At 42.9% G+C, this 25,850-nt stretch overlaps 1 protein-coding gene across 3 annotated transcripts in view; it reads left to right on the forward strand.

Annotated features, from left to right (window-relative positions):
- LOC109909570 (E3 ubiquitin-protein ligase RNF152-like) overlaps window positions 1–25,554 on the forward strand; it is a 53,070-nt gene extending 27,516 nt beyond the window's left edge. For all 3 annotated transcript variants that reach the window (XM_031796285.1, XM_020508588.2, XM_020508590.2), the window contains one exon: window positions 20,065–25,554. In XM_031796285.1, coding sequence (XP_031652145.1) covers window positions 20,498–21,133 — 636 coding nt within the window. In that variant the 5' untranslated portion in view covers window positions 20,065–20,497 and the 3' untranslated portion in view covers window positions 21,134–25,554. The remainder of the gene's footprint in view (window positions 1–20,064) is intronic.
- Window positions 25,555–25,850: the final 296 nt, after the last annotated feature.

The following is a 25,850-nucleotide window of genomic DNA, read 5'->3' on the forward strand; positions in this document are numbered from 1 at the left end:
TGTTCCGCTCCATCTGTGGTTGTAGCTGACCACCCAAAGAATCTGCAGATAACCATCAGCTCTCTATCCAAGTTCGAAAACCCTGTTTGTAACACACAGAATTTACAACAAAATAAACATTTGAGTACATGGGGCTTTTACTAATGAGGATATACCTATTTTATTTTGGTTAATAAGTCATAGAATTGATCAATCTTATTTTTTTTGGGGGGGGGGTCTTGTTACCATGACAACGACTGCTCCAAACGACAGGCGAAATTGAGGTTATCTGGAGTCCTCTGACCCCAGGTTCAGTTTTCAGATTCAACCTTCGATTTTAACATATATCTCCTGTGTTATATCCCCAAGAGAGACATAGCTAGGATATAATTAGGAGTGTTTCTATTGTGACAGACAGCAGCTGGACTGGGATGTATGACGTGTGTGTGTGTGTGTGTGTGTCGGTACCTGACTGACATAGTATGACTTCCCCCTCTCTGATTATGTGTGTGCCGCTGCTCCACATTGATTGGCTTTGCTGACTGTGCATTCTATAGGTCCTCTATGTGTCTTTCATTGACTGTGTGTAGGCTGTGGTGTGTGTTTTATTGACTCCTCTCTTAATGTGTTTTTGCCTGGCTCTTTAAAGACCAGCTCATAGTGTGTCATTCCCACTGATTAGTTTACTAAATGCTTTTGTTACTATGCTGATTTCTGTCTCTCACACTGCGGAAGTGTGTGTGTGTGTGAATGAAGGGTAGCGTACAGTGGAAACAGATCATTCGCCGTTAGCACTTTACATTCATTAGGGTCCATTCAGACTGATGCTGCTGTGGTTGCTTTCAAAATGTCACTATATTCTCTATATTGTGCACTGCTTTTGAGCAGGGTCCATAGGGGTCTGTGTAAGGCAGGTATTCCCAAACTGGGGTATGCGCAATGCTGTCGGGGGTACGTCAAAAAAAAAGATTCTTCACATTTTCAAACATTCCATATATGTTTTCCAACAGGGCTAACCATTTGGGGGAAGTTATTTTCTCGCCTCAGTAGCCTTGTTTTACTACCAATAAAAAAATAAACCATATAGTGTTCAGCAAAATAACAATACAATGTAAATACAGGTAGCCTAGTCGAATAATTAACATCCAATCACATTAACCGTTACTCTCTTGCGGGAATTACACTACCGGTCCATATGTAGCCAGACGTAGCTGCTGCTCTTTCTGTTTGCTCGAAGATGGATTAATGGTTAAAAAAAGTAAGGCCCGCGTCCATAGACACATAACAGCTCTACTGGTAGTACTGCTACTACCAGCAGCACTACACCTGCACCTGTCGATGACACAAGTTGTTCTGCTTCCGCGAGCACATCCAATGCTAGCATCAGTAATTTTTAATTTGTTGTTAGCCCAGCTGGCATGGACACTGACAGTTGTGAATCTGTTGCACCAGAAGAGCTATTGCCCCAAAGCACCAAACAACAGACAGGGATGTTGGACCATCAAAGAGGCACAAATATGATTAGAACTACATTGATTTGGGGTTAACTTATATTGGGAGTAGTGCCTTTCCTTAGCCCTAGTGTGTTATATGTGCAAAAGTACTATCTCACAACTCGATGAAACCTTCACACTTGCGCAGACATTTAGAAACAATGTATAGAAACAAAAATAAGCCACTAGTTTTTTTTGTGAGAATTAAGACAACTTTCGAGTAGTAACACATGTATAAAAGCAACAGATACCATTAAAAAAAGGGTCAAGAAGCATCTGATATGGTGAGCTACCGAGTGGCTAAGACAGGCAAGCCCCATACTATTGTGGAGGACTTAACTATTTCTGTTGCCACAGATATGGCTGGGACAATGCAGGGGGAAAAGGCCCAAAAAACTATACAGACAATGCCTTCATCAAACAACACTGTTTCATGACGCATCAGTGACATAGCAGGATATGTTTTGAAACAATTAATGCTTCACATACAAGCCAGTGAATTCTATGTGTTACAGCTGGATGAGTCAACAGGCGTGGTGGGCACAGCTCCTGCTATATGTCCGTTACGTTTATGGGAGGTCAATTAAGGAAGACATCCTCTTCTGCAAACTCACTGGAAACCAGGACAACATGAGAGGATATTTTTAAAGTACTGGACAGCTTTGTGACATCAAATTGAATTTGAATTCAAGATGTGTTGTTATCTTTACTGATGGCCATGACATGCAGACATAGTGGAGTCGTAACGCGCATGCAAGCAGTTGCTCCCGAAGCTCTTGGTGCTAAGGGAATGCCTGACTTTTTGGACACTACAGTGAAAATGGTTAACTTTGTTAAAGCAAGGCCCCTGAACTCTCGTGTATTTTCTGCGCTATGCAATGATATGGGCAGCGACTATGTACCGCTTTTACAACATACAGAAGTGTGCTGGTTATCAAGGTGCAAAGTATTGATACGTTTTTTTGAATTGAGAGACGAGCTTAACGTTTTCTTGACTGACCATCATTTTCAATCGTCTGACCGCTTGCATGATGCCCGAGTTTCTCACGTGACTTGCCTATCTGGGTGATCTTTTTTCTCGCCTGATGACTCTCCGCAACTATGTTCAATGTGCTGGAAATAATTGAGGCTGTGATTAAGAAGTTGGAGCTGTTCTCTGTCTGCATTAACAAGGACAACAGACAGGTCTTTACATCATTGTATGATTTGTTGTGTGCAAATGAACTCAGGCTTACGGACAATGTCAAATGTGCTATAGCGAAGCAACTAAGTGAGATGGCTGCTCAATCAATTATGTACTTTCGCAAAACGGATGACACAAACAACTGGATTCGTTATCCCGTTCATGCCCTGCCTCCAGTCCACTTACTGATATCTGAACAAGAGAGCCTCATGAATATTGCACTAAGCGTTTCTTTGAAGAAAAAAAAAATCATCACAAGCCACTGCCAGATTTCTGTATTGGAGAGTATCAGAGTATCCTGCCTTGGCAAATCACGCTGTTAAGACACTGATGCCCTTTGCAATCATGTACCTACTGTTGAGGTCAGAAGTTTACATACACTTAGGTTGGAGTCATTAAAACTCATTTTTCAATTACTCCACAAATTTCTTGTTAACAAACTATAGTTTTGGCGAGTCGGTTAGGACATCTCCTTTGTGCATGACACAAGTAATTTTTCCAACAATTGAATGGCTTTAGAAGCTTCTGATAGGCTAATTGACATAATTTGAATCAATTGAAGGTGCACCTGTAGATGTATTTCAAGGCCTACCTCCAAACTCAGTGCCTCAAAAAATTGTAGATCCTTGAAAGTCTGGTTCATCCTTGGGAGCAATTTCAAAGTGCCTGAAGGTACCATGTTCATCTGTACAAACAATAGTACGCAAGTATAAACACCATGGGACCACGTAGCTGTCATACCGCTCAGGAAGGAGACACGTTCTGTCTCCTAGAGATGAACGTTGCAAATCAATCCCAGAACAACAGCAGTGATTATGCTGGAGGAAATCGATACAAAAGTATCTATATCCACAGTAAAACGAGTCCTATATAGACATAACTTGAAAGGCCACTCAGCAAGGAAGAAGCCAGTGCTCCAAAACCGTCATAAAAAAGCCAGACTACGGTTTGCCACGGCACATGGGGACAAATATCATACTAACGAATGTCCTCTGGTCTGATGAAACAAAAATAGAACTGTTTGGCCATAATGACCATCGTTAGGTTTGGAGGAAAAAGGGGAGGCCTGCAAGCTGAAGAACACCATCCCAACCGTGAAGCACGGGGGTGGCAGCATCATGTTGTGGGGGTGCTTTGCTACAGGAGAGACTGGTGCACTTCACAAAATAGATGTCATCATACGGATGGAAAATTATGTGAATATATTGAAGCAACATCTCAAGACATCAGTCAGGAAGTTAAAGCTTGGTCGTGAATGGGTCTTCCAAATGGACTATAACCTCAAGCATACTTACAAAGTTGTGGCAAAATGGCTTAAGAACAACAAAGGCAAGGTATTGGAGTGGCCATCACGAAGCCGTAATGTCAATCCTGTAGAAAATATGTGGGTAGATCTGTTAAAGCGTGTGTGAGCAAGGAGTTCTACAAACCTGATTCAGTTACATCAACTCTGTCAGGAGCTGCTTGTGGAATGCTTCCCGAAATGTTTTACCCAAGTTAAGCAATTTAAAGGCAATGCTAGCAAATTCTAATTGAGTGTAAACTTCTGACCCACTGTGAATGTGATGAAAGAAATATATCTTAATAAAAAGTGGTGATCGTAACTGACCTAAAACAGGGATTGTTTACTAGGATTAAATGTCAAGATTTGTGAAAAACTGAGTTTAAATATATTTTGCTTGTGTGTATGTAAACTTCCGACTTCAACTGTAGCTGTACCATGATATTTGCATTGTTACTAAGTAAACCTCCAATTGTTCTCCACCATTCCACCCGCTAAAACCTACACCTATCCCAAGTTGGGTTGTCGTCCCAGTGACCTATCCTTCAAAAATAGCACACAGTGCCACCCACATAACAGAAGCACATTAACTGCCAAAAGCATTTCCAACAGCCTCACCTCAATTGTATTATATACAGTTATTTAAAACATATACTCCACCGGTCAAACATTTTATAACAACTACTCATTCAAGGGTTTTTCTTTATTTTTACTATTTTCTACATTGTCAAATAATTGTGAACACATCAAAACTATGAAATAACACATAATTCATGGGTCATGAAATAACCCAAAAAGTGTTAAACAAATCAATATATATTTGATATTCTTCAAATTGCCACCCTTTGCCTTGATGACAGCTTTCCACACTCTTGGCATTCTCTCAACCAGCTTCATGAGGTAGTCACCTGGAATGCATTTCAATTAACAGGTGTGCCTTCCTAAAAGTTCATTTGTGGAGTTTATTTCCTTCTTTATGCATTTGAGCCAATCAGTTGTGTTGTGAAAAGGTAGGGGTGCATACAGAAGATAGCCCTATTTGGTAAAAGACCAAGTCTATTTTATGGCAAGAACAGCTCAAATAAGCAAAGAGAAACAACAGTCCATCATTACTTTAAGTCGTGAAGGTCAGTCAATACGGAAAATTTCAAGAACTTTGGAAGTTTCTTCAAGTGCAGTCACAAAAACCATCAAGCGCTATGATGAAACTGGCTCTCATGAGGAACGCCACAGGAATGTAAGACCCAGAGTTACCTCTGCTGAAGAAGATAAGTTCATTAGAATTACCAGCCTCAGAAATTGCAGGCTAAATAAATGCTTCACAGAGTTCAATTAACAGACATCTCACATCAACCATTCACAGGACAAAGTGTGAATCAGGCCTTCATGGTCGAATTGCTGCAAAGAAACCACTACTAAAGGACACCAATAATAAGAGGAGACTTGCTTGAACCAAGAAACACGAGCAATGGATATTAGACTGGTGGAAATATGTCCTTTTGGTCTGGAGTCCAAATTTGAGACTTTTGGTTCCAACAACTGTGTATTTGTGAGACGCGGTGTGGGTGAACGGATGATCTCTGCATGTGTTTTTCCCACCATAAAGCATGGAGGAGGAGGTGTTATGGTATGGGGGTGCTTTGCTGTTGACACTGTCTGTGATTTATTTAGAATTTACACTTAACCTTCATGGCTACCACGGCATTCTGCAGCGATATTCCATCAAATCTGGTTTGGACTTAGTCCCACTATCATTTGTTTGTCAACAGGACAATGACCCAACACACCTCCAGGCTGTGTAAGGGCTATTTTACCAAAAAGGATAGTTTATTTTAATTTTATTGAATCTTTATCTAACTTGGCAATGGAGTGCTGTATCAGATGACCTGCCATCCACAATCCCCCGACCTCAACGAAATTGAGATGGTTTGGGATGAGTAGGACAGCAGAGTGAAGGAAAAGCAGCCAACAAGTGCTAAGCATGTGGGAACTCCTTCAAGACTATTGGAAAAGCGTTCCAGGTGAAGCTGGATGAAAGAATGCAAAGTGTGTGCAAAGCTGTCATCAAGGCAAAGGGTGTCTACTTTGAAGAATCTCAAGTATAAAATATATTTTGATTTGTTTAACACTTTTTTGGTTACTACATGATTCCATATGTGATATTTCATAGTTTTGATGTCTTCACTATTATTCTACAATTTAGAAAATAGTACAAATAAAGAAAAACCCTTGAATGAGTAGGTGCTCTTAAAACCTTTGACCCAAAAAAAATATTGCTATTCTTAATTCCCACAATTAATGAACAATATGCGTAATAATGTAGACAGTTAATGCGAAGGATTGTTACCAAAAACCAGGATTGTCATGACAAAAATTACATTTTTGGCAAGCAATTATTGTGATTCATCCTATATTGTCCCTAACATCTTTACCCCATAGCAACAGGTGTGGGATACGCACACACACACACACACACACACACACACACACACACACACACACACACACACACACACACACACACACACACACACACACACACACACACACACACACACACACACACACAAACAACCACAAGCTCAGATGTTCAACAGTTGTTCTAACCCCGAGCCTGTAGGACTTGATGTACGAATGCCTATTCAGTTGTAGCTGTTTGAGAAGGCATGCAAAATTGAGCAAGAATGGGGAGATTTGATTAACCAATGTCCTATCTGATGGAGCTCCGATACATCCCTTTCCCCTGAAACACACACACGCTGGTCCCCCGTTGTGACCATTTTCCCAAGCATCTCTGTGCAGTCAGACCCTTAATTATGTTGTGCCACCAGGGCCACAATAATTTGCCCCCTTGTCAGAGTGTGACCCCCCCCCCATGGGTTAGTGCAGCTAGTGTTGCCAGCACTGCCACTACCTGGGTTGGGGCACCCCACTGGAATCCCCACCGGCTAGGTTTAAGGTAGTCAAGGTTCTCATTAGCAGCTTTGAGAAATTCCTCTTATATTATGCTCACCCATCTGGGGGCTTTGGCTCTGTTAGAACCAACTCTGCCAGGCAGGCTCAACATCTTGAGGGTGTGGTGCTGCTTTAGTGGGTCTCTGACCACATTTATCTTTCTGTCTTGGCTGCGTATCATCTAACAATGAACTTAGCCTTATTATGCTTTTGGGAAACTGGGCCCTGAACTCTTTCCCTGAGGGGAGTTTTTGGAAGGAGGGGGTTGAAGGGGTCAGCAATGATCTTTCCTGTACGCTTCCTTTCCCTGGAGTCGTGCAGGACCTCGATGGAGGGCAGGTGGCGGCTGATGAACCTCTTAGCAGAGAGGACAATCTGCTGCAGTTTGCCCTTAGAGCGGGCCTACTCATTCCCTAACGAGGAGGTGAGGATGGACTTGATGATGTTTGTGTAGAACCAAATCACTATTGTTCACGAGAGTTCGAATTTCTTACCTGTTTGGGTTGGTAATTTCTTCAGAGTTTTGCTGGGATATCTGTCAGGATGCTCACTGCTTTGACGTTGTTGCTTTGTGCCCGTTGTCGTGCAGTTTGGAGAAATCACGTACATCACAAAGGCCACCTCATCTGTCAGACGAGAAGAATAGACAGAGCTCATTTTTCAGCATTGGAATTTGCCAGAAACGAGGGTGGATACGAGATGAGATGAGGGGGTAGAGGAATATTAAAGGCTGTTGATTTGCCAACATCTGGGAACGTTTTCAGTGGGAATGAAAAGGATGAAAAACACTTGATAGCTGACTGTCCTCAAAAAGGAATTAATAGCTGCAGGGTCCCAGAGGGTGGAGGATTTAAAGCGCTAGCAAAGCTAATTTATTGTCACTATATATCAATGTTAGCCTTTTTCTACGTTTTTCCATTTCACTTACAGAGGACGTTCCCTCTGGAAAGATAGAAGTGGTTTTAGTAGCTTTCATCACTGTATTTTCATGTGTGTACTAGGGTGGATAGAATGTGTACCCAAGGATCTAGGAGGGTGTTAAATAGCATGTGTGTGTTTGATAGTGTTTGTGTGAGTTGGCCTACATAATGGTCTTGTGTGAAGTTGATTGAGATGAGGGGGGGGGGGGGGGCATGAGTGTGTGTTTGCATCCCAAATGGCACCCTATTCCCAAAGGGCTCTGGTCGCAAGTAGTGCACTACATAGGGAATATGATGCCATTTGGGACGAAGGTTGAGTGTCTGGGCTGCCCAAGGGCCGGGATTGTCGTGTGGTGCCAATCATCTCATCGATCTGTTTGTGTTTTCACCAGCCAGAGCTGTCCACCGCTGCACGCCAACCAGTCAGATGAAATATCTCTCTCCTTTCTTCACCTCAACGAGAGAGAGAGAGAGAGAGAGAGAGAGAGAGAGGCCGACAGACAACAGAACAGTAATCCCTCAAATTCAGTCCCAGGGCAGCAGGAGTCATGACGGCCTACTGGGATTGAGAATCTGGCCCATTCCTCAGATCAGGTTTATAATTTGTCACACACTGATTTTGTTCCAATTGGGGACAACTACCTCACAGCTATCTAGTCAAAACTATGATCCACTCATAATTTCATACTGGACATGAATAGATCTATGAGCAGAGAGTTACTGTTATCCAAGCTATTCCATATACAGTAGCAGTGCTCTTTAAATCTATTTTTGTGGGAGCAAGTAAAGGCAGAATGCATGCTCGAAAGCTGAATGTTGTTAGCTCATGATTTGATTCATGTTTGTCAAGATAGCCTTACTGAGAAAATTACCCTGTTGAATTAGGGTTTATAATTGGTTTATACTCAAAGAATTATCAGCTATTTTAACTTAGAATAACAAATATACTCTAGTATAGACACATTGTTTCCCTTGAAATTAAGGACTGTTTTAGAATTGATTTGTCTGTATGCACACACACAGGGACAAGCTGGGATATTTTCCTACTGAAATAGCCATTTATAATCCACTCAGTGAGCTAACAATCCGGTCGCATTGACTGATTAATGAACAATCAATGCTGCTATTCCGTTGATCCCCATTGGTGTAGCTGGGTCCTAAATGGCGCCCTATTCCCTTTATAGTGTAGTACATCTGGTCAGGGCTTAATTTGATCACCCTCTTGCAAGAGAACTCTTGCAGGAAATGTAAAACTCGTAGTGAATTTAATGTTTAAAAAGGCTTCTAATGTTTGTTATTTCCGCTTTGAAAAGTCACACTTGATTTTCTATTACAAAAAATGTATCAACCCCTACAAAAATTGCCATTTGGAACGCAGGTGTAAGTCTTTAAAGCCCACGGTAAGGCCCTGCCTTAGTAACTAACAACAGGGGATATAGCTGTAGCCTACAATTGTGTTTGCCTCTGAGCTAAGATAAGCCTTTGTCTGCATCCCAAATTGTCTGCGACACTATCTATGCTCTATGTAGTACACTACTTTTGACCAGAGCCCTATGGGGCTCTATGAATATAGGGTGCCATTTGGGACATAACCTTTGACTATATTATCTCTGGGTGGTTGGCTGTTGATTGGTTAGTAAACTGGCTAGTTGTTAAGTAAATAATGTCTATGGGTGGCTCCCTTTACATGATAGGAGGCTCAGTATTCGGTACACAGAGCATGGATTTTTATCTCTAGTAGCTAGCTACCTCTGCATCAGTTTCACAACACAAGGATCTATGGTGCTTTTGCTGTCGCTGTGCTACAGTAAAGAGAGAGAGAGTATTAGCACAGTAGATAGTACAGTATACATATATAATACAGTATCAGCACTGCATATAGCGGAATTCAGGGTATACACAGTACAGTGTATAGTGGTAGTAGTCAGGGTCTACATGATACAGTTATATAACTGTAGTCAGCGTATGCATGATGCTGTTTAAACCAGCTCTACAGCCCTGGGGAAGAGCTAAGCGGCTCAGGTAAGGTTCTAATATGAGATTATACTAAAACTCTCAGGCCTGCCTAGGTTTGTCTGTTTTTCTTTTCCACTGCCTGGCAACAGAGGTGTGTGTGTGTGTGTGTGTGTGTGTGTGTGTGTGTGTGCGTGCGGTATAGAGAGACCTGAAGGGAAATATACGTATTTGATGTGATTGTTTAAGCGGACGTCCTCTACTTTCACCATACATGTCCCTTGACAACATGTATAATCTTGATATGTCTGGCAGTGTTATTTCAAAGATGATCTAACTATGGTATGATCTTGAAATATCCCTGTGGGCAAAACTGTTTGAAATGGCACCTTTTCAGCTTCAGAACCTGGTTGAAATTACATCTTCCAATCAGTTCTGCCCACTATGATAGTTTTACACTGACGAAGGACTTGAAGGGTTAAGAGTTGTAGTATGTGTTACTGTTACTATGATTATAATGACAAAGTGACAATGTAGCTGGTGTTGATCTTGATAAGGTGACAAGAAACAGTTTCAGGGCAGGCAACTCTAAAAATGTGCTACAATATCCATTCTCTCTCTTGATAATATATCTTCACTCCTTTCCAAGAACCGCCAGCAACATTACACTCAAGTAATGTGACAGTTCTTGTCTTTGAGCAATGAGTTAGATCTCCGCTCGCTTCCCTCTGTTTCTAGATATCATCTGTTTGACTGACTTGCTGAGGAAAGTTTTGCCTCTCGGGGATGTTATTGAACACTAGAATAGATGATGTGTTAAGTAAACAAGTTTTGAAGGGGGTGTGTGTTTCAAGACTAAAGTTTGTGTGTGTGTTAAAAGCGGTGTGTGTTTGAGGACTGTCTGATAGCGGAGTGCGTCAGAAAGACATTGAGAGATCAAGCATTAGTAGAACATCAAGTGCATGTAGTCTTCTCACGCTGTAGTGCTGTGCTTGGGGTAAGAAGCTCAAGCCATCTCTTTCAGAGTTTGTAAGCTTGCATGTGCGCACACGCACAGGCACACACACCTGATTCAGAGGGGTTGGGTTAAATGCGGAAGACATATTTTGGTTGAATGCATTCAGTTGTGCAACTGACTAGGTATCCCCTTCCTGTTCCCATTCACATACACTATTGCTGCGTTGCCTGCCGATGTGTGAATGATGTCATTCCCAGTCCTAAGTGAAGTGTGTGTGTGTGTGTGTGTGTGTGTGGGGGTGGAATACCCGCTGGTTAGCAGCAGAATGTATGCACTTTGTTAAAAATGGTGGTGTACACACGAGGAAACTACAACCCTTATTCACATTTTTAACAGATATGATTAATACTTAACGGTGAGCTAAATTTGAGTCAAAAACTGTGAGTTAATTTCTAATAGGATCAACTTTTTCCAAGCTGTCTGGTTCAGTTGTGGTTTCCTTCACATCTCCACAATCAGTAAATATGTCTGGCAGATAGTAGATAGAGTCACCCATCCTCTCCTTTCAACTGTTCCTTTAATCACAGAGATAGTAGTCCTACTATCTCTACTTCTCATCAGTGCTGTCTGAACTCGCCTTTCATCATCAGACAAAGGGATTGTAATGCTGTTGATAATTAGGATGCTTTGCGCTGTAATTTCATCATAGAACAGGTGGATGCCATTGCGTGTAGAAAACAGAAACATTGTATCATCCGTTGGATCTGGTTAGATATTACTAGGATATTTATTATTTCAGTTTCAAAGATATACAAAAAATGGCAATCTTGATTGCTTGTAAGCCATGACTGACATCAAGGAAAGGATACTAAACCTGGATGTATTTCACAGAGTTCACAACATTAAGGCTGGGATTCAATCCGGATATGTTTTGTCAGCTATGCACCTGTCACAGGCAATGTTCCCACGTTCGTGGAGACCTCATTCACAGTTAATGTTGCATATCTTGGAAATTACCTTTAAATGTCAAACCTGCTATAACGCGGATCTACCGCTGATCGGATTTAATCCTGACCTGAGAGACCTTGAGAAGAAAGATGAGTATTTATTTTAGTTGGAGATTTAGACTCCAGCTTGCCTTATTTCACCTCTCTGCACAACACACAACCCAGCTCACTGTCATGACTGAAAGCATTTTGAACAGTCAGCAGGCTACAATTCTGAGTAGACATGAATAGACATAAGGGCTTTGAATTGGTCTGATTTAACAAAACATAAAGATATTTGTTTGGACAGCAAAGTTGATAACATGTATTATGCTCTTGGATGCATAGACAACACAGAAAGACCCTTCTCTCAATTGATTGATGTCACTTCATCAGTATTTCTTCCTGTCATGATATCTGTATCGACATTGAGTGTACAAAACAGTAGGAACACCCCGTCTTTCCATGACAGACTGACCAGGTGAATCCAGGTGAAAGCGATAATCCGTTATTGATGTCACATGTTATATCCACTTCATTCAGTGTAGATCAGTAGGGGCTTCTGAGGGCAGGAATGGATAAATTGGAATGGCATCAAATACCCAGCAACCATGTGTTTGATGTATTTGATACCATTCTACTGATTCCGCTCCAAATAGTCTGGGTAGCCATTTGATTAGATGTTCAGGAGTCTTATGGCTTGGGGGTAGAAGCTGTATAGAAACATCTTGGACCTAGACTTGGCGCTCCGGTACCGCTTGCCGTGTGGTAGCAGAGAGAACCGTCTATGACACGGGTGGCTGGAGTCTTTGAGGGCCTTCCTCTGACACTGCCTGGTATAGAGGTCCTGAATGGCAGGAAGCTTGGCCCCAGTGATGTACTGGGCCGTTTGCACTACCTTCTGTAGTGCCTTGTGGTCGGAGGCCGAGCAGTTGCCATACCAGGCAGTGATGTAACTCTCTCGATGGTGCAGCTGTAGAACCTTTTGAGGATCTGAGGACCCATGCCAAATATTTTCAGTCTCCTGAGGGGGAATGCCCTCTTCACGACTGTCTTGGTGTGCTTGGACCATGTTAGTTTGTTGGTGATGTGGATACCAAGGAATTTGAAGTTCTCAACCTGCTCCACTGCAGCCCTTCGATGAGAATGGGGGCGTGCTCGGTCCTCCTTTTCCTGTAGACCAAAATCATCGCCATTATCTTAATCACATTGAGGGAGAAGATGTTCTCTTGGCACCACACGGCCAGGTCTCTTTTCTCCTCCTTATAGGCTGTCTTGTCATTGTCGGTGATCAGGCCTACCACTGTTGTGTCATCGGCAAATTGAATGATGGTGTTGAAGTCATGCCTGGCCGTGAGGTCATGAGTGAACAGGGAGTACAGGAGGGGACTGAGCACGCATGCCTGAGGGGCCCCTGTGTTGAGGATCAGCGTGGCGAATGTGGTGTTACCTACCCTTACCACCTGGGGTCGGTTCATCAGGAAGTCCAGGATCCAGTTGCAGCGGGAGGTGTTCAGTCCTAGGGACCTTAGCTTATTGATGAGCTTTTAGGGCACTATGGTGTTGAACGCTGAGCTGTAGTCAATGAATAGCATTCTCATATAGGTTTTCCTTTTGTCCAGATGGGAAAGGGCAGTGTGGAGTGCAATGGAGATTGCATCATCTGTGGGTCTGTTGGAGCGGCATGCAAATTGAAGTGGTTCTAGGGTTTCTGGGATGATGGTGTTGATGTGAGCCATGACCAGCCCAGGCACTTCATGGCTACAGATGTGAGTGCTACGGGTCGGTAGTCATTTAGGCAGGTTACCGTACTGTTCTTGGGCACCTGGACTATGGTGGTCTGCTTAAAACATGTTAGTATTACAGACTCGGACAGGGAGAGGTTGAAAATGTCAGTGAAGACACTTGCCAGTTTGTCAGCGCATGCTCGCAGTACAGGTCCTGGTAATCCGTCTTTCCCTACGTCATTTTGAATGTTGACCTGTTTAAAGGTCTTACCCACATCGGCTGCAGAGAGCGTGATCACAGTCTTCCGGAACAGCTGGTGCTCTCATGCATGTTTCAGTGTTATTTGCCTTGAAGCGAGCATAGAAGTAGTTTTGCTCATCTGTTTGCTTCCCTTTGTTGTCTGTAATGGTTTGCAAGCCCTGCCACATCCGACGAGCGCCAGAGCCAGTATAGTAAGATTCGATCTTAGCCCTGTATTGACGCTTTGCCCCTTTGATGGTTCATCAGAGGGGATAGCATGATTTCTTATAAGTCCCGCTCCTTGAAAGTGGCAGCTCTAGCCTTTAGTTCAGTGTGGATGCCGCCTGTAATCCATGGCGTGGGGACAACGTTATCAATGCACTTATTGATGAAGCCAATAACTGATGTGGTGTACTCCTCAATGCCATCGGAGTCTGTGCTAGCAAAACACTCCTGTAGCTTAGCATCTGCTTCCTCTGACCACTTTTTTATTGATCTAGTCACTGGTGCTTGCTGCTTTGCTTTTTGCTTGTAAGCAGAAATCAGGAGGATAGAATTATGGTCAGATTTGCCAAATGGAGGGCGAGGGAGAGCTTTGTGACCAGCCTATACATCTCTGTGTGTGGGATATAGGTGGTCCAGAGTTATTATTCCTCTGTTTGTACATTTAACCTGCTGATAGAAATATGGTAAAATGGATTTAAGTTTCCCTTCATTAAAGTCCCCAGCTACTAGGAGTGCCTCCTCTGGGTGAGCGTTTTCTTGTTTGCTTATGGCGGAATACAGCTCATTCAATGCTGTCTTAGTGCCAGTCTCTAAATAGCTACAAAGAATACAGATGAAAGCTCTCTCAGTAGGTAGTGTGGTCTACAGCTTATCATGAGATACTCTACCTCAGGCGAGCAATAGTTCGAGACTTCCTTAGATATCGTGCACCAGCTGTTGTTTACAAAAATACAGAGACCGCTGCCCCTTGTCTTACCAGACGCCACTGTTCTATCCTGCCGGTATATCATACAACCAGCCAGTTGTATGTTAGTGTTGTCGTCGTTCAGCCACGACTGATGAAGGGGAAGAGAAAGGTTACACCCTTAGAGCCGATGTCCGTGCCCCCACTGAAATCAAATTAGCATAACAAAGGAATCCCCATGAAATCCGTCAGATTAAAGAAGGATTTTTAAGCCTTGAGACAATTGCGACATGGATTGTGTATGTGTGCCATTCAGAGGGTGAGTGGGCAAGTAAAAATATGTATGTGCCTTTCAACAGGGTATGATAGTAGGTGCCAGGTGTGCCAGTTTAACTGCAATGCTGCTGGGTTTTTCACACTCAACAGTTTCCCGTGTGTATCAAGAATGGTCCACCACCCAAGGAACATCCAGCCCACTTGACACAACTGTGGGAAGCATCGGAGTCAACATGGGCCAGCCTTCCTGTGGAATGCTTTTAACAGCACATGCCCTGACACATGTAGGCTGTTCTGAGGGCAGAAGGGGGTGCAACTCAATATTAGCAAGGTGTTCCTAATGTTGTGTGCAATCAGTGTATATCCCAAATCAAATTAAATTGTATTTGTCACATGCCCCCGAATACAACAGGTGTAGTCCTTACAGTGAAATGCTTACTTACAAGTCCTAACCAGCAATGCAGTTTAAAAAATAAGAGGCTGCCAAATAAAGGAACACTTGAGTAAATGAGGGCTACAAAGTATATTGAAAGCTGATGCTTCCTCACTGGTGTGGTTCATGAGTTAATTAAGCAATTAACATCCCATCATGCTTAGGGTCATGTATAAAAATGCCCAGTTGCCCATTATTTTGGCTACCATGGCTAGCAGAAAAGATCCCAGAGTCTTTGATAGAGGGGTCTCAAAGGAGCGTAAGGGGGATGTTAATTGCCAAGAGTGTGCAACGCTGTCATCAATGCAAAGGGTGTCTACTTTGAAGAATCTCAAATAGAAAATATATTTTGATTTGTTTAACACTTTTTTGGTTACTTACATGATTCCATATGTGTTATTTCAGAGTTTTGATGTCTTCACTGTTATTCTACAGTGTAGAAAATGGTAGAAATAAAGAACAACCCTTGAAGGAGTAGGTGTGTCCAAACTTTTGACTGGTACTGTACATCAAACATAATGATCCTCCACTTTGACGATAGATATGATTTTTATGAGATGGAAATGTGAAGTGCACATTTGGACTGGATGTTTGGCTTCCCCCTATATGACATCAACGCGGTATTTACTATAATCCTCTATGTCTCATCTTTCAAAATACATGTACAGCATTTCTCTCACTCAAGACAACAAAACAGTTGCAAACGTTGCTCAATTAGCTGAAAGCATGGGGGATCTTCTTGTTCCCCCATCCCTCCTTCTTGTCAAAACCCATACAGACAGAGCCTGAGGTCATGTATAGCATGTTACTGTACAGCCACTGCGTTCCATTTTATGCACTTATCATTGTCCAAATCGACCATTTTCAACCTATATACAGGTACAAGTATAAAGGGCTACAACACTTTATGTTTGTGTTTCCTTTATTTTGGCAGTTACCTGTATCTCTGATAATGTAGCCAGCTGCTAGATAGACATTGATTAAGACAGAACAATGTGAGGTGTCTGTGTTTCTGGATCAGGGAAATTCAATCAGTAAGTCTGGTCCTAGTGTTGTATCTATTCTCTCCAGTTTTCCACTAGGGTTTGTTGATAAGAAAGGAAAGGTAGCCAAGGACGTGGTCAAATATTGGCTTTGGAGAATGAGATGCAAGCTCCTCAAGAGATGTATGATCGCCTCCCTCTCCAGGTCATACACACACATGGACACACATACTCACACCTCCCCCTCAGCTGTGTTACTGATGTATCCGAGAGGTAGTGGATTGTGTGTTTGTTGGTCACGCTCATGTGGGTGTGTGGGCCAGAGTTTATAGTACTGCTGCCTGGCAGGCACATCTGTGGATGGGGACTGTGGGCGTGTGTGTGTGTGTGTGTGTGTGCGTTTGCTGATGGGGACTAGGTCCTTAAGATGGAAATTGCCATAATGTGTCCTGCAGCAGTCTACTGCACAGGCCTCTGGACACACACACACACACACACACACACACACACACACACTTTTCATCATCGAGATACACCTTTCTCAAGGGCAAATGTGGTCTTCTTTGTTCGCTTGTGTGCTTCACTTGCGATGTATAATACATTTTTTGTCTTATTGAGATTAATTGTTGAGTGGAGGATTAACTAGGAGTGAGTGTGGAGCGTAAAAGTACTTGGCAACTTAGTCAAGGGTTTGTCCTAGACCTAGCCTCATGCCATGTAATGTCAATTAACCCCTAGTTTCAATTTACAGAGTAACTGTTTCTGACTGTGCCAGAGTTTTTAGTCTTAGTACTGGTAAGTGGCCACCCGTGTAAGTGGTGTAATATCAATGCCTTTTCATGCATACATGTGCATAGTAATGACTTTTTGTGAAAGTGTATGTTATTTTGTTGGATGGCCAGCCTTTCTTTCAGAAAAGTGAACTATTTAGTTTTGATGCATGTCTAATGTCTATGACACATCCCAAATGACACCCTATTTCCTATTTAGTGCACTACTTTGGACTGGAGCATATAAGGAAATAGGGTGCCATTTGGGATTTTATTTATTTAACTAGGGAAGTTAGTTTAGAACAAATTCTTATTTACAATGACAGGTGTTAACCTGTGTTTCTGTGCCCTTTCTCTCCTCTCCTCCTTTGTCTTCCAAATCCCCTGCTACTTGTTACCCCCCTCTCTGACTTGCTCCAACCAGTTTATCATTTTTGGGAGTGTGTGTGTGTGTCCTTTCCTTGGTTATTTTTAGCCGCTGTCTTTAAGGAGGAGTGAGCTTTTTCCTTCGGCTGATTGTGTGTGCTGTGGAGCGAGGCAGGGGAGACTGGAGGGACAGAGTGTTTGTGTGTGTGCGTGTGTGTGTGTGTTCCAGTTATGCTCAGCGAAGGGAGTGTGTCTGTCCTTTTGGATGGTCCCAGGGGGCCAAAGGGGCTCTGGACAGGGATAGGGGTTCCAGTAGGGAACTCACCATCATTACTTAATCATATTCCCTTCCTACAGTCATATGATATGACGGACCAAACCTTGTATTAAGACTTTTTTGAATTCATTCACAGTTGCTTTTATGTGTTTTACAGAGGATGTTCAGAAATGAGATTTGCCGTACCTCCTATAGTTATGCTCAGTGACAGTGAGGTGTGTTTTCTCTCCCACACTAGGTGAAATGTGAAAATGGGTCACAAAACTATAATGTGAAAGAGCGAGAGAGAGGAGTAACCTAAAGAAAGGTAGACAGACTAACAGTCGAGAAATGTATTTAGAGAGTGTAAATAACAGAGGATGGAGGGGAAGAGAGTAAATTATGAAGGAGAGGAGCATGAAATAATGAGTGTATGGGAATATTGAGCCACAAAGCATTTTTGTCAGATCAAAGCTAATCCTTATCTTATGAAGGGTTTTTACTAATACCCCTGGTTGTCTTACCCATCAGGCAGGTCTCTCTCTCGCTCTCTTTTTCTCTCTTCATCTGACTCCCTTACTTTCTCTCTTTCTCTCTCCCTCTGTATCTTCCCCCCTCTCTCTCTCTCATCCCCGTAACTAAAATTACTGCATTTTCTGCATTTTACTTGACTTTGAAATGGTGGTAGAGAATGCAGAAGGGTTTAGAGAAACTAGGTCAAGCGGAGAGTGAGGAGTGAAAGGGGTATCGCATCAGAACCAAAACAGAAAGATACATTTTGCCTGGGTAGGGATAGAGGGAGAGGAAAAGAGGGGAAGGGAGGAAGTGGGTGAGGTTCGGATGTGTGTGGTGGAGACGCTAACCGCTGAAAATGTGTTGCATTTACAGTGGATTTAGAAACCTAACACAAGAAATATATGTTTCTGTCCCAAAAGGTGGAGGGACAGTGTCATGGTACCCTGTTCCCTAAGTAGTGCAGTACTTTTGGCCAAGACCCATAGATAATAGGGAGCCATTTGGGACACAACCGCTATGTCACATGGATGTCTTCTCTATGCCTGTAATTCCATTACAACGTGTGAGCAAACAGCTGTTAGAGCTGAGGAGTTTAATTGACAAGGTATAATTTGACTATACTGTTGACATTAATAGTATCTATGGTCACCTTGAAATTAAAAGGTTTCACGGTTTTTCCATGTCACTGTCCCTCTGTCAGTCAGTTACTAAGACATGTGCCTACTACCATACTCTATGCACAATGACTACTTAGAAAAAGGAGTAAATAGTAAATAAACAAAAAAATCTGGAAAAAGTGTGCAACGTTTGGCAACAGAATTACACTAACATCTTGTTAAATTAGTCCTTGTGCATAGAGCTGTGTGGTTTGTTAAGCTTAGACATCAGTGTTTTTTGTTTGGTTTACATTTGAAGTGAAAAATGTTGAGTCTGGGCGTAATTCTGTTCCCATGGAATTGCCCTAACTAACATGGCTGAAATGATTATGTAAGAAGAAGAGTGGGAGAACAAACTTTCACAGAGCCTGTGGCTAACTAATGCGTATGTTGATTTTGATGTATTCTGTGTAGTGTGATGACCAATAATTTAATTTCTGGCTGTGGCTGAAGATAAAAAGTAATTAGCAATATTATGAAAAATGCTTAAATCCGACCCACTATCAGATCTCCTCTGCTGGCCTTAGTGCCCTGAGTTACCCTATTGTGTCTGATGTGGATATGTCACGGATGATAATGTCACTTTACATCACGTGTGGTTGTGGCATGACGACCTCCCTCCCTTCTCTTTTCTCTGTATGATGTGGCATGTATGAGCATCCTCACACGTTTCTGTAATGTGTCTGATGAGAGCGAAGTGTGTGTGTGTGTGTGATTCCTTTTGATGTTAAAGCCAGGCAGAGAGGCAGAGCGTTGATAGGGGCAGGGCAGCTAACTGATTTATCTGTGTGAAAATGAATGCGAGAGATCCAGGCTGATGAGCCAGCCCCAGGGGGATTGAGGGGGACACAGGCTACACCCTAATCCCCATAGGGCTCTGGTCAAAAGAAGTGCACTGTATAAGGAATGGGGTGCCATTCGGGACACACAAAAGCCTACATGCCTGGCTGCCCGCTACACTGCCCATGCCATGCCCGTGCTCCTATTTCTGCTCCACAATAAGTGTTGAAGCCCACTTCTATACACACACACACACACACACACACACACACACACACACACACACACACACACACACACACACACACACACACACACACACACACACACACACACACACTCTCACTCTCTCTCTCTCTCTCTCTCTCTCTCTCTCTCTCTCTCTCTCTGCCCCGTGAATCTCTTCAGCCCGTTAACACGGTCTTCTCTCTTGTTTCACAGATGAACCACTGTGTGACCTCAATCATCCTGTGACATCACACCGACACTGAGACATCACACCAACACTGAGACGGTCAGGTGGGTGGAAGGACACCGAGCAGGGGCTATGAACTCAAACAGCACAGCTTTGCTCTGAGGAGGAATCAAGTGCCTTGTGGATGATCTGGATTTCATTTAGCTTCCTGCTACTACAGTCAAATAATAAGAGGCATTCTTCTTTGTCATCCTGGTTTGTGTTGCAGTACACAAAAACAGCCAGTTACATCAAAGGGTTACAAGCACCGTTTCACTTGTTTATGCAAGAGGATAATAATTGAGCACGTTCTCTCCCTTCTCCTGAAACTATAAGCACCTAGCCTTGTGAAACCAGCCTATTCTCGGGATTGCTCGTGATTGCTACTATAAAGGACCCATAATAACAATCCATAACAAAATGGAGACTCGGTCTCTCTCGCAGGACTCCATCTTGGAGTGTCAGATCTGTTTTAACTACTACAGCCCGCGAAGGAGGCCCAAGCTGCTGGACTGCAGACACACGTGCTGCTCTGTGTGCCTGACCCAGATGCGGTCCAGCCAGAAAGAGATCCGCTGCCCCTGGTGCCGTGGCGTCACCAAACTCCCCGCCGGCCTCTCCGTCTCCCAGCTCCCCGATGACCCTGACATCATTACCGTCATCGCCATCCCGCACGCCTCCGAGCACACGCCCGTCTTCATCCGCCTGCCTAGCAATGGCTGTTACATGCTGCCCCTGCCCACCGCTAAGGAGAGGGCACTGTTGCCTGGCGAACTGGGCTGCCGGTTCCTGCCAGGTGGCAGCGGGCAGCAGAAGGTGGATGTGGCGGTGGTGGCCATGCCTGAGCTGCAGCCCCTGGGGATGAGTCTCGACGGCCTGGAGGAGGCAGAGAGGAGGGGAGCCGGGGGAGGAGGTGGTGGAGGGGGGAAGGGCTCCACGTGGTCCGGGGTGTGTACAGTGATCCTGGTAGCCTGTGTCCTGCTCTTTCTCCTGGGTATCGTGCTCCACAACATGTCCTGCATCTCCAAACGTTTTACTGTCATCTCCTGTGGCTGAAGGGAGGGGCCAGACATCATGTCAATCACCATGTTCCCTCCCACTACCCCCTGCTGTAGCTCCGCCACCCTCCTCAGCCTGGATTATGATGAGGATAAAGGATTTTATACCTATCATAGGATGGTCAAGAAAACAACAAACAGACCGAGACAGAGAGAGAGGGGGTTGCTACAAATAAACTGGGGACTGAAACTCATTTTCTCCTATTATTGATTTGGAGATATTCTGAAGACACAAAACACACACCCCCTTTCCGTCAACTTGATGCACCCCTCTACTCCCCAAACCCCATTACACTGCCCCCCCCCCCCCCCATCAGAAGGAGGGCCTCAGCCTCATGGAATTCTCGTGGAAATTTGAGGTATCCTTGTGGACCTATGGACCCGGGGACCTAATTTGGGGACCCCTGGGGACTGGTGGTGTCAGTACTGAGCACATACAGTGTCTCCAGCTGGAGCTGCAATATACAGTGTTTGGACCTCTTGGTAGACCTGGGATCAAATACAGAAATGTGAATCTTTTCAAATATTTTGAGTGTTTGGTTAAGTCCGCCTGGCATGCCAGATGGGTGGGGTATGACGTTTTGGGACATTTCTATTGGTTTATTATGTCAGGCAATTTTAAACAGATAGGTATTTCAATTGATTTTCCAAGTATTTGAAACCCAGGTCTGCTTTCTTTATTTCTGTCCTCAGTACTGAGGCGAAACAGACAGTGAATCCAGTAATTGCTGTATGTGGAATCCACTAAACCACTTCTAGCCAAGGGTTGTTCCTAGAGGGACTGATCAATCAATACTGGTGGTGGTTGTTTGCTGTGGTTGTGTCCCAAATGGCACCCTATTTATTATATAGTGCACTATGTAGGAATAGGGTGACATTTTGGGGAAGCGCTTGCTGTGTTTCAAATTTTGTCAGAATCTCTCTAATGGTCTAAAAACAGAATGCTTACTTAATGTTGCTCCAATATATAATTCAGTACTGTATGTATGTGGTGGTATTTTGATCAATGATGTTTTAAAAACAAAAACAGGGAAGTATGTGATCTCTGTGTTGTATTATATACTTATAAACCAGCCTATATTTGATAGAAAGCACATACTACATGTCTTCAGTAGCCAGCCAGCCTAAAGTAATAATGATTGATGTAGTGTTGCAATGATTTGTCTATCCCCAATGCCCTTCACTGAGAACAGATGGTCATTGCTTTTAATATTGAGGTCTCTGGTCAGTATTAACATGAAGGGAGATCAGTGCGAGAGAGAGAGAGCACGTGGCGTGGGCATCCGTGATAACCAGGTCTCAAGTCATAGGCAAGTCAAGTCACATTCTCTCTCTCTCACACTGATCTGCCTTCATGCTAATACTGTCTTTGATCTTCATGTGGGGCTGTGGGGTCAGAGTAAGGTGCTGGGAGGGGTTAAGAGTGGGCGGGCTTGAGGGTCCAAGTCTTAATGCTAATCGCATTGATTTATGAAGAGTTATAAATATTTTCTTCTTCTTCATGTTTGTGTCCCAAATGGCACATTTATTACCTGTCTAGTGCACTGCTTTTGACCAGGGCCCATAGTGACCTGGTCAAACATATTGCACAATATAGAGAGTAGGGTGCAATGTGGGACACAATATCTTTGTTGTTGTTGAAAAAATTATTATGATCCGGTATCTACTGTATTAAAGCAATTGAGTGTAATCACAAACAAACAGTGTGAACTGTTTTGTATAGCAGCCATGTACAGACATGTACAGAATGATTGTATTTTTCCTTGTTGTCCTTCTTTCTATTTGTGTTTACATGTTTACTTCAGTCTGTCTGTAATAGTAGCCTGGTCTAGAATCAGTTCTTATTGCAGCAAGTTAGAAACCTTGGTGGACAGTGTGAAGATTCGTTCGGACTGGTCTAGGATCAGTGCTCAAGACAGTGGGTTTGTTAGGCTCTTTGTTACGGTTGCAGAATTCTGTACATTTTTCCAATATTCCCCAAAATTTCCAGGAATCCTGGTTGGAACCAATCACAGCCAGAGAGGAGGAGGTTGTAGAAATGAGAGATTCCAGGTTTTGTGGGGATTGGCTGATCAGCGCTTACCTATAGATAATTGTGGCTGCTATCAATCTGGTGCTGGAACCATCAACGGCCAAGATGGAACCTCTGCCCAAGCATTCTGTATGCATCCCAATAGTACACTATATAGAAAATAGGGTGCCATTGGTCACAGGCTGTCTCTATCCCCACTACCCTGTAAAAAATCGAACAGACCTGCTGGGCTGCCACTGTGATTGGCCCCAATGTAACTCAATATTGGACTCCTTAAAAAGGCAGTCAGTGAGTGAGAAATCTCAGTTTGATAGCCACAATTATCCTTAGGTAAGTGCTAAACAACCAATCCCCAGGACAACTGGAGTGTCTCATTTCTACAACCTTTTCCTCTCTGGCTGTGAATGGTTCCAACCAGGATTTCTTGAAAACCAGGGAATGATCTAAAAGTATATATGCCACGATGTGTATTGTTATCTTAGACAAATACTGAAGATTTCATTTTAAAAAATGATGTAAATTTATGGTGCCAATAAACCAGACTAGTTTAGTTACATTGTACCACAGTAAACAACAATAACAGTAGTTAATAGGGATGCAACCCAAAATGTCAGCCTATTCCCAATAATGTTGTAGTGCACTACCTTTGACCAGAGTCCTATGGGCCCTGGTCAAAAGTAGTGCACTATTTACAAAATAGGGTGCCATTTGGGAAGCAGGTGTCTGGCCCTAAAGGGTTTCTTTAGGTCAGTGGTAGGTGGTGAGGGGAGGACGGCTCATACACTGGAAAGGAATTTATTAGAACGGTATGTGTATGATGCTGTTCAATTTATTCCATTACAGCCATTACAATGAGCCCGTCCTCCGGTTTAAAGTGGCACCAGCCACCACTGCTTTAGGTCAGTGTTATTTCATGTATTAATACATACAGCCAGTAAAATGATTTGAACCAATGGACTCAATGTGTTTGAAACCCCTGTTGTACTGCCAATAGATCCATTGTTAAAAGATGCATGATGTGATTTTGCTTGGATGGAGTCAGTAGAGGATATGGTTTAATATGCAAATGAAGGTACAGAGGAATGTCAAATAGTATAGTTTAAAAGGTGTCTGTGCACAATGAAGCTATGAAACATTAGAATGGGGATTTGGGGATTTTTGGACTGCGTCCCTGGGTAGATCTATCGTGTTTCCCAAATTGACCCCTATTCCGTATTTCGTGCAATACTTTTGACCAGGGCCCATAGGAATAGCGGGTCCTATTAAGTACAGCACCAAGATGTTTCTTTCCATGCTACAGTAAAGCCTGTTTTTAAAACTGGAATCATTTTCAGAGGACACTGTTTACTTTCAACAACAGTCCATGTACAAAGCCAAGGACTACATCCTGTAGCCTTAACCTTTTACTGCAGTGGGCTAAATCAGGGTCAAAACCGAGTGTTTCTTCGTAGTCTTAAACAAATCTACTTTGAAACAAAAGTATACACCTCACACACATGGTTCTGGGCTTAAACAAGAAGACATCGGTACCATGTCAGATATAGAGTTTAAATGTATTACATTTTGAGTTTGCATCACATTATTACACTTTATATACATCACAGAAGACTGAAAATATATATATTTTTAAACGTTTGACATAGACACATTGGATTTTCGGAGTAAAAAAAATCATTGTTTATTAATTATGAAATTATAAAAAATATTAATAACATTCCACCCATGAGGCCACTAACTCATTTGACTGCAGGAAAGGGCTATGCTGCGATTCAATCCGATCATGCTTTTTCGGCAATGCACATTTTTAAGGCAATGTTCCCCGTTCGCGGACACCACATTCACGGTAAACACTGCATATGTCGGCTCAATCAGAAATGACGTATAAATTGTCGCATTGACAAAATTAGCAATCAAATTGAATACCAGCGTAACATTGGGTAGGATACTTTTTTCCCCCGTGCTTATTTCATGGCTCTGATCATTTGAAGCGCCCTCTATTTTCCTTAACAGACACACCAAGTGGCATTTGAATATGGGTAATTTGGTAAGAAGACTAACAGGGAATGTTTTTGTTCCCATCCAGTCATGCCTGCTGCTCCTATGTCAGAAACGCATTGTGCGTCCCAAATGGCACCCTATTCCCTATATAGCTCACTATATAGAAAATGCAGTGCCATTTGCAACACATTCACCTTTCTATCTCTAGAACACATGTTATGTATGAGTGTGTATGACACAGAGAGAAGAAGACCAAGGGTTGTCAAGTCTGTGCCTGTGTGTTTGTCAGTTAGTGATGTAAAGTTCCAGTAGTAGTTTCTGTTTGTGTCAGGTTCGACAGACACACACAGCTGTTTCAGTGATCTATTAAATAAACTGTCTGAAAATCACCTGCAGTCTTATTGAGTCATTTATTTTTTCAACAAATACTTGTTATTTCAAACCTAATAATACTCTTGTTTAGAATAACGGACCCAGCAACCTAGTTAGTTGGGTTTTGGAGCATACAGTTGGGGAGCATACAGTTGGAGAGCGGACAGAGTAGAGTGACAAATAAAAGTGATGCCGGAAAAAGGGTTGTAAGTTAAAAACAAAATGTATTGACAATTACAAAAATTATCCAACATACTTAGGCTACTGTAGCAAGATAACGGATACAAAGTTAAAACGCCCAAACACTGCAGAA

The sequence above is a fragment of the Oncorhynchus kisutch genome, linkage group LG18, assembly GCF_002021735.2.
Source record: "Oncorhynchus kisutch isolate 150728-3 linkage group LG18, Okis_V2, whole genome shotgun sequence".
Classification (NCBI taxonomy): Eukaryota; Metazoa; Chordata; class Actinopteri; order Salmoniformes; family Salmonidae; genus Oncorhynchus; species Oncorhynchus kisutch.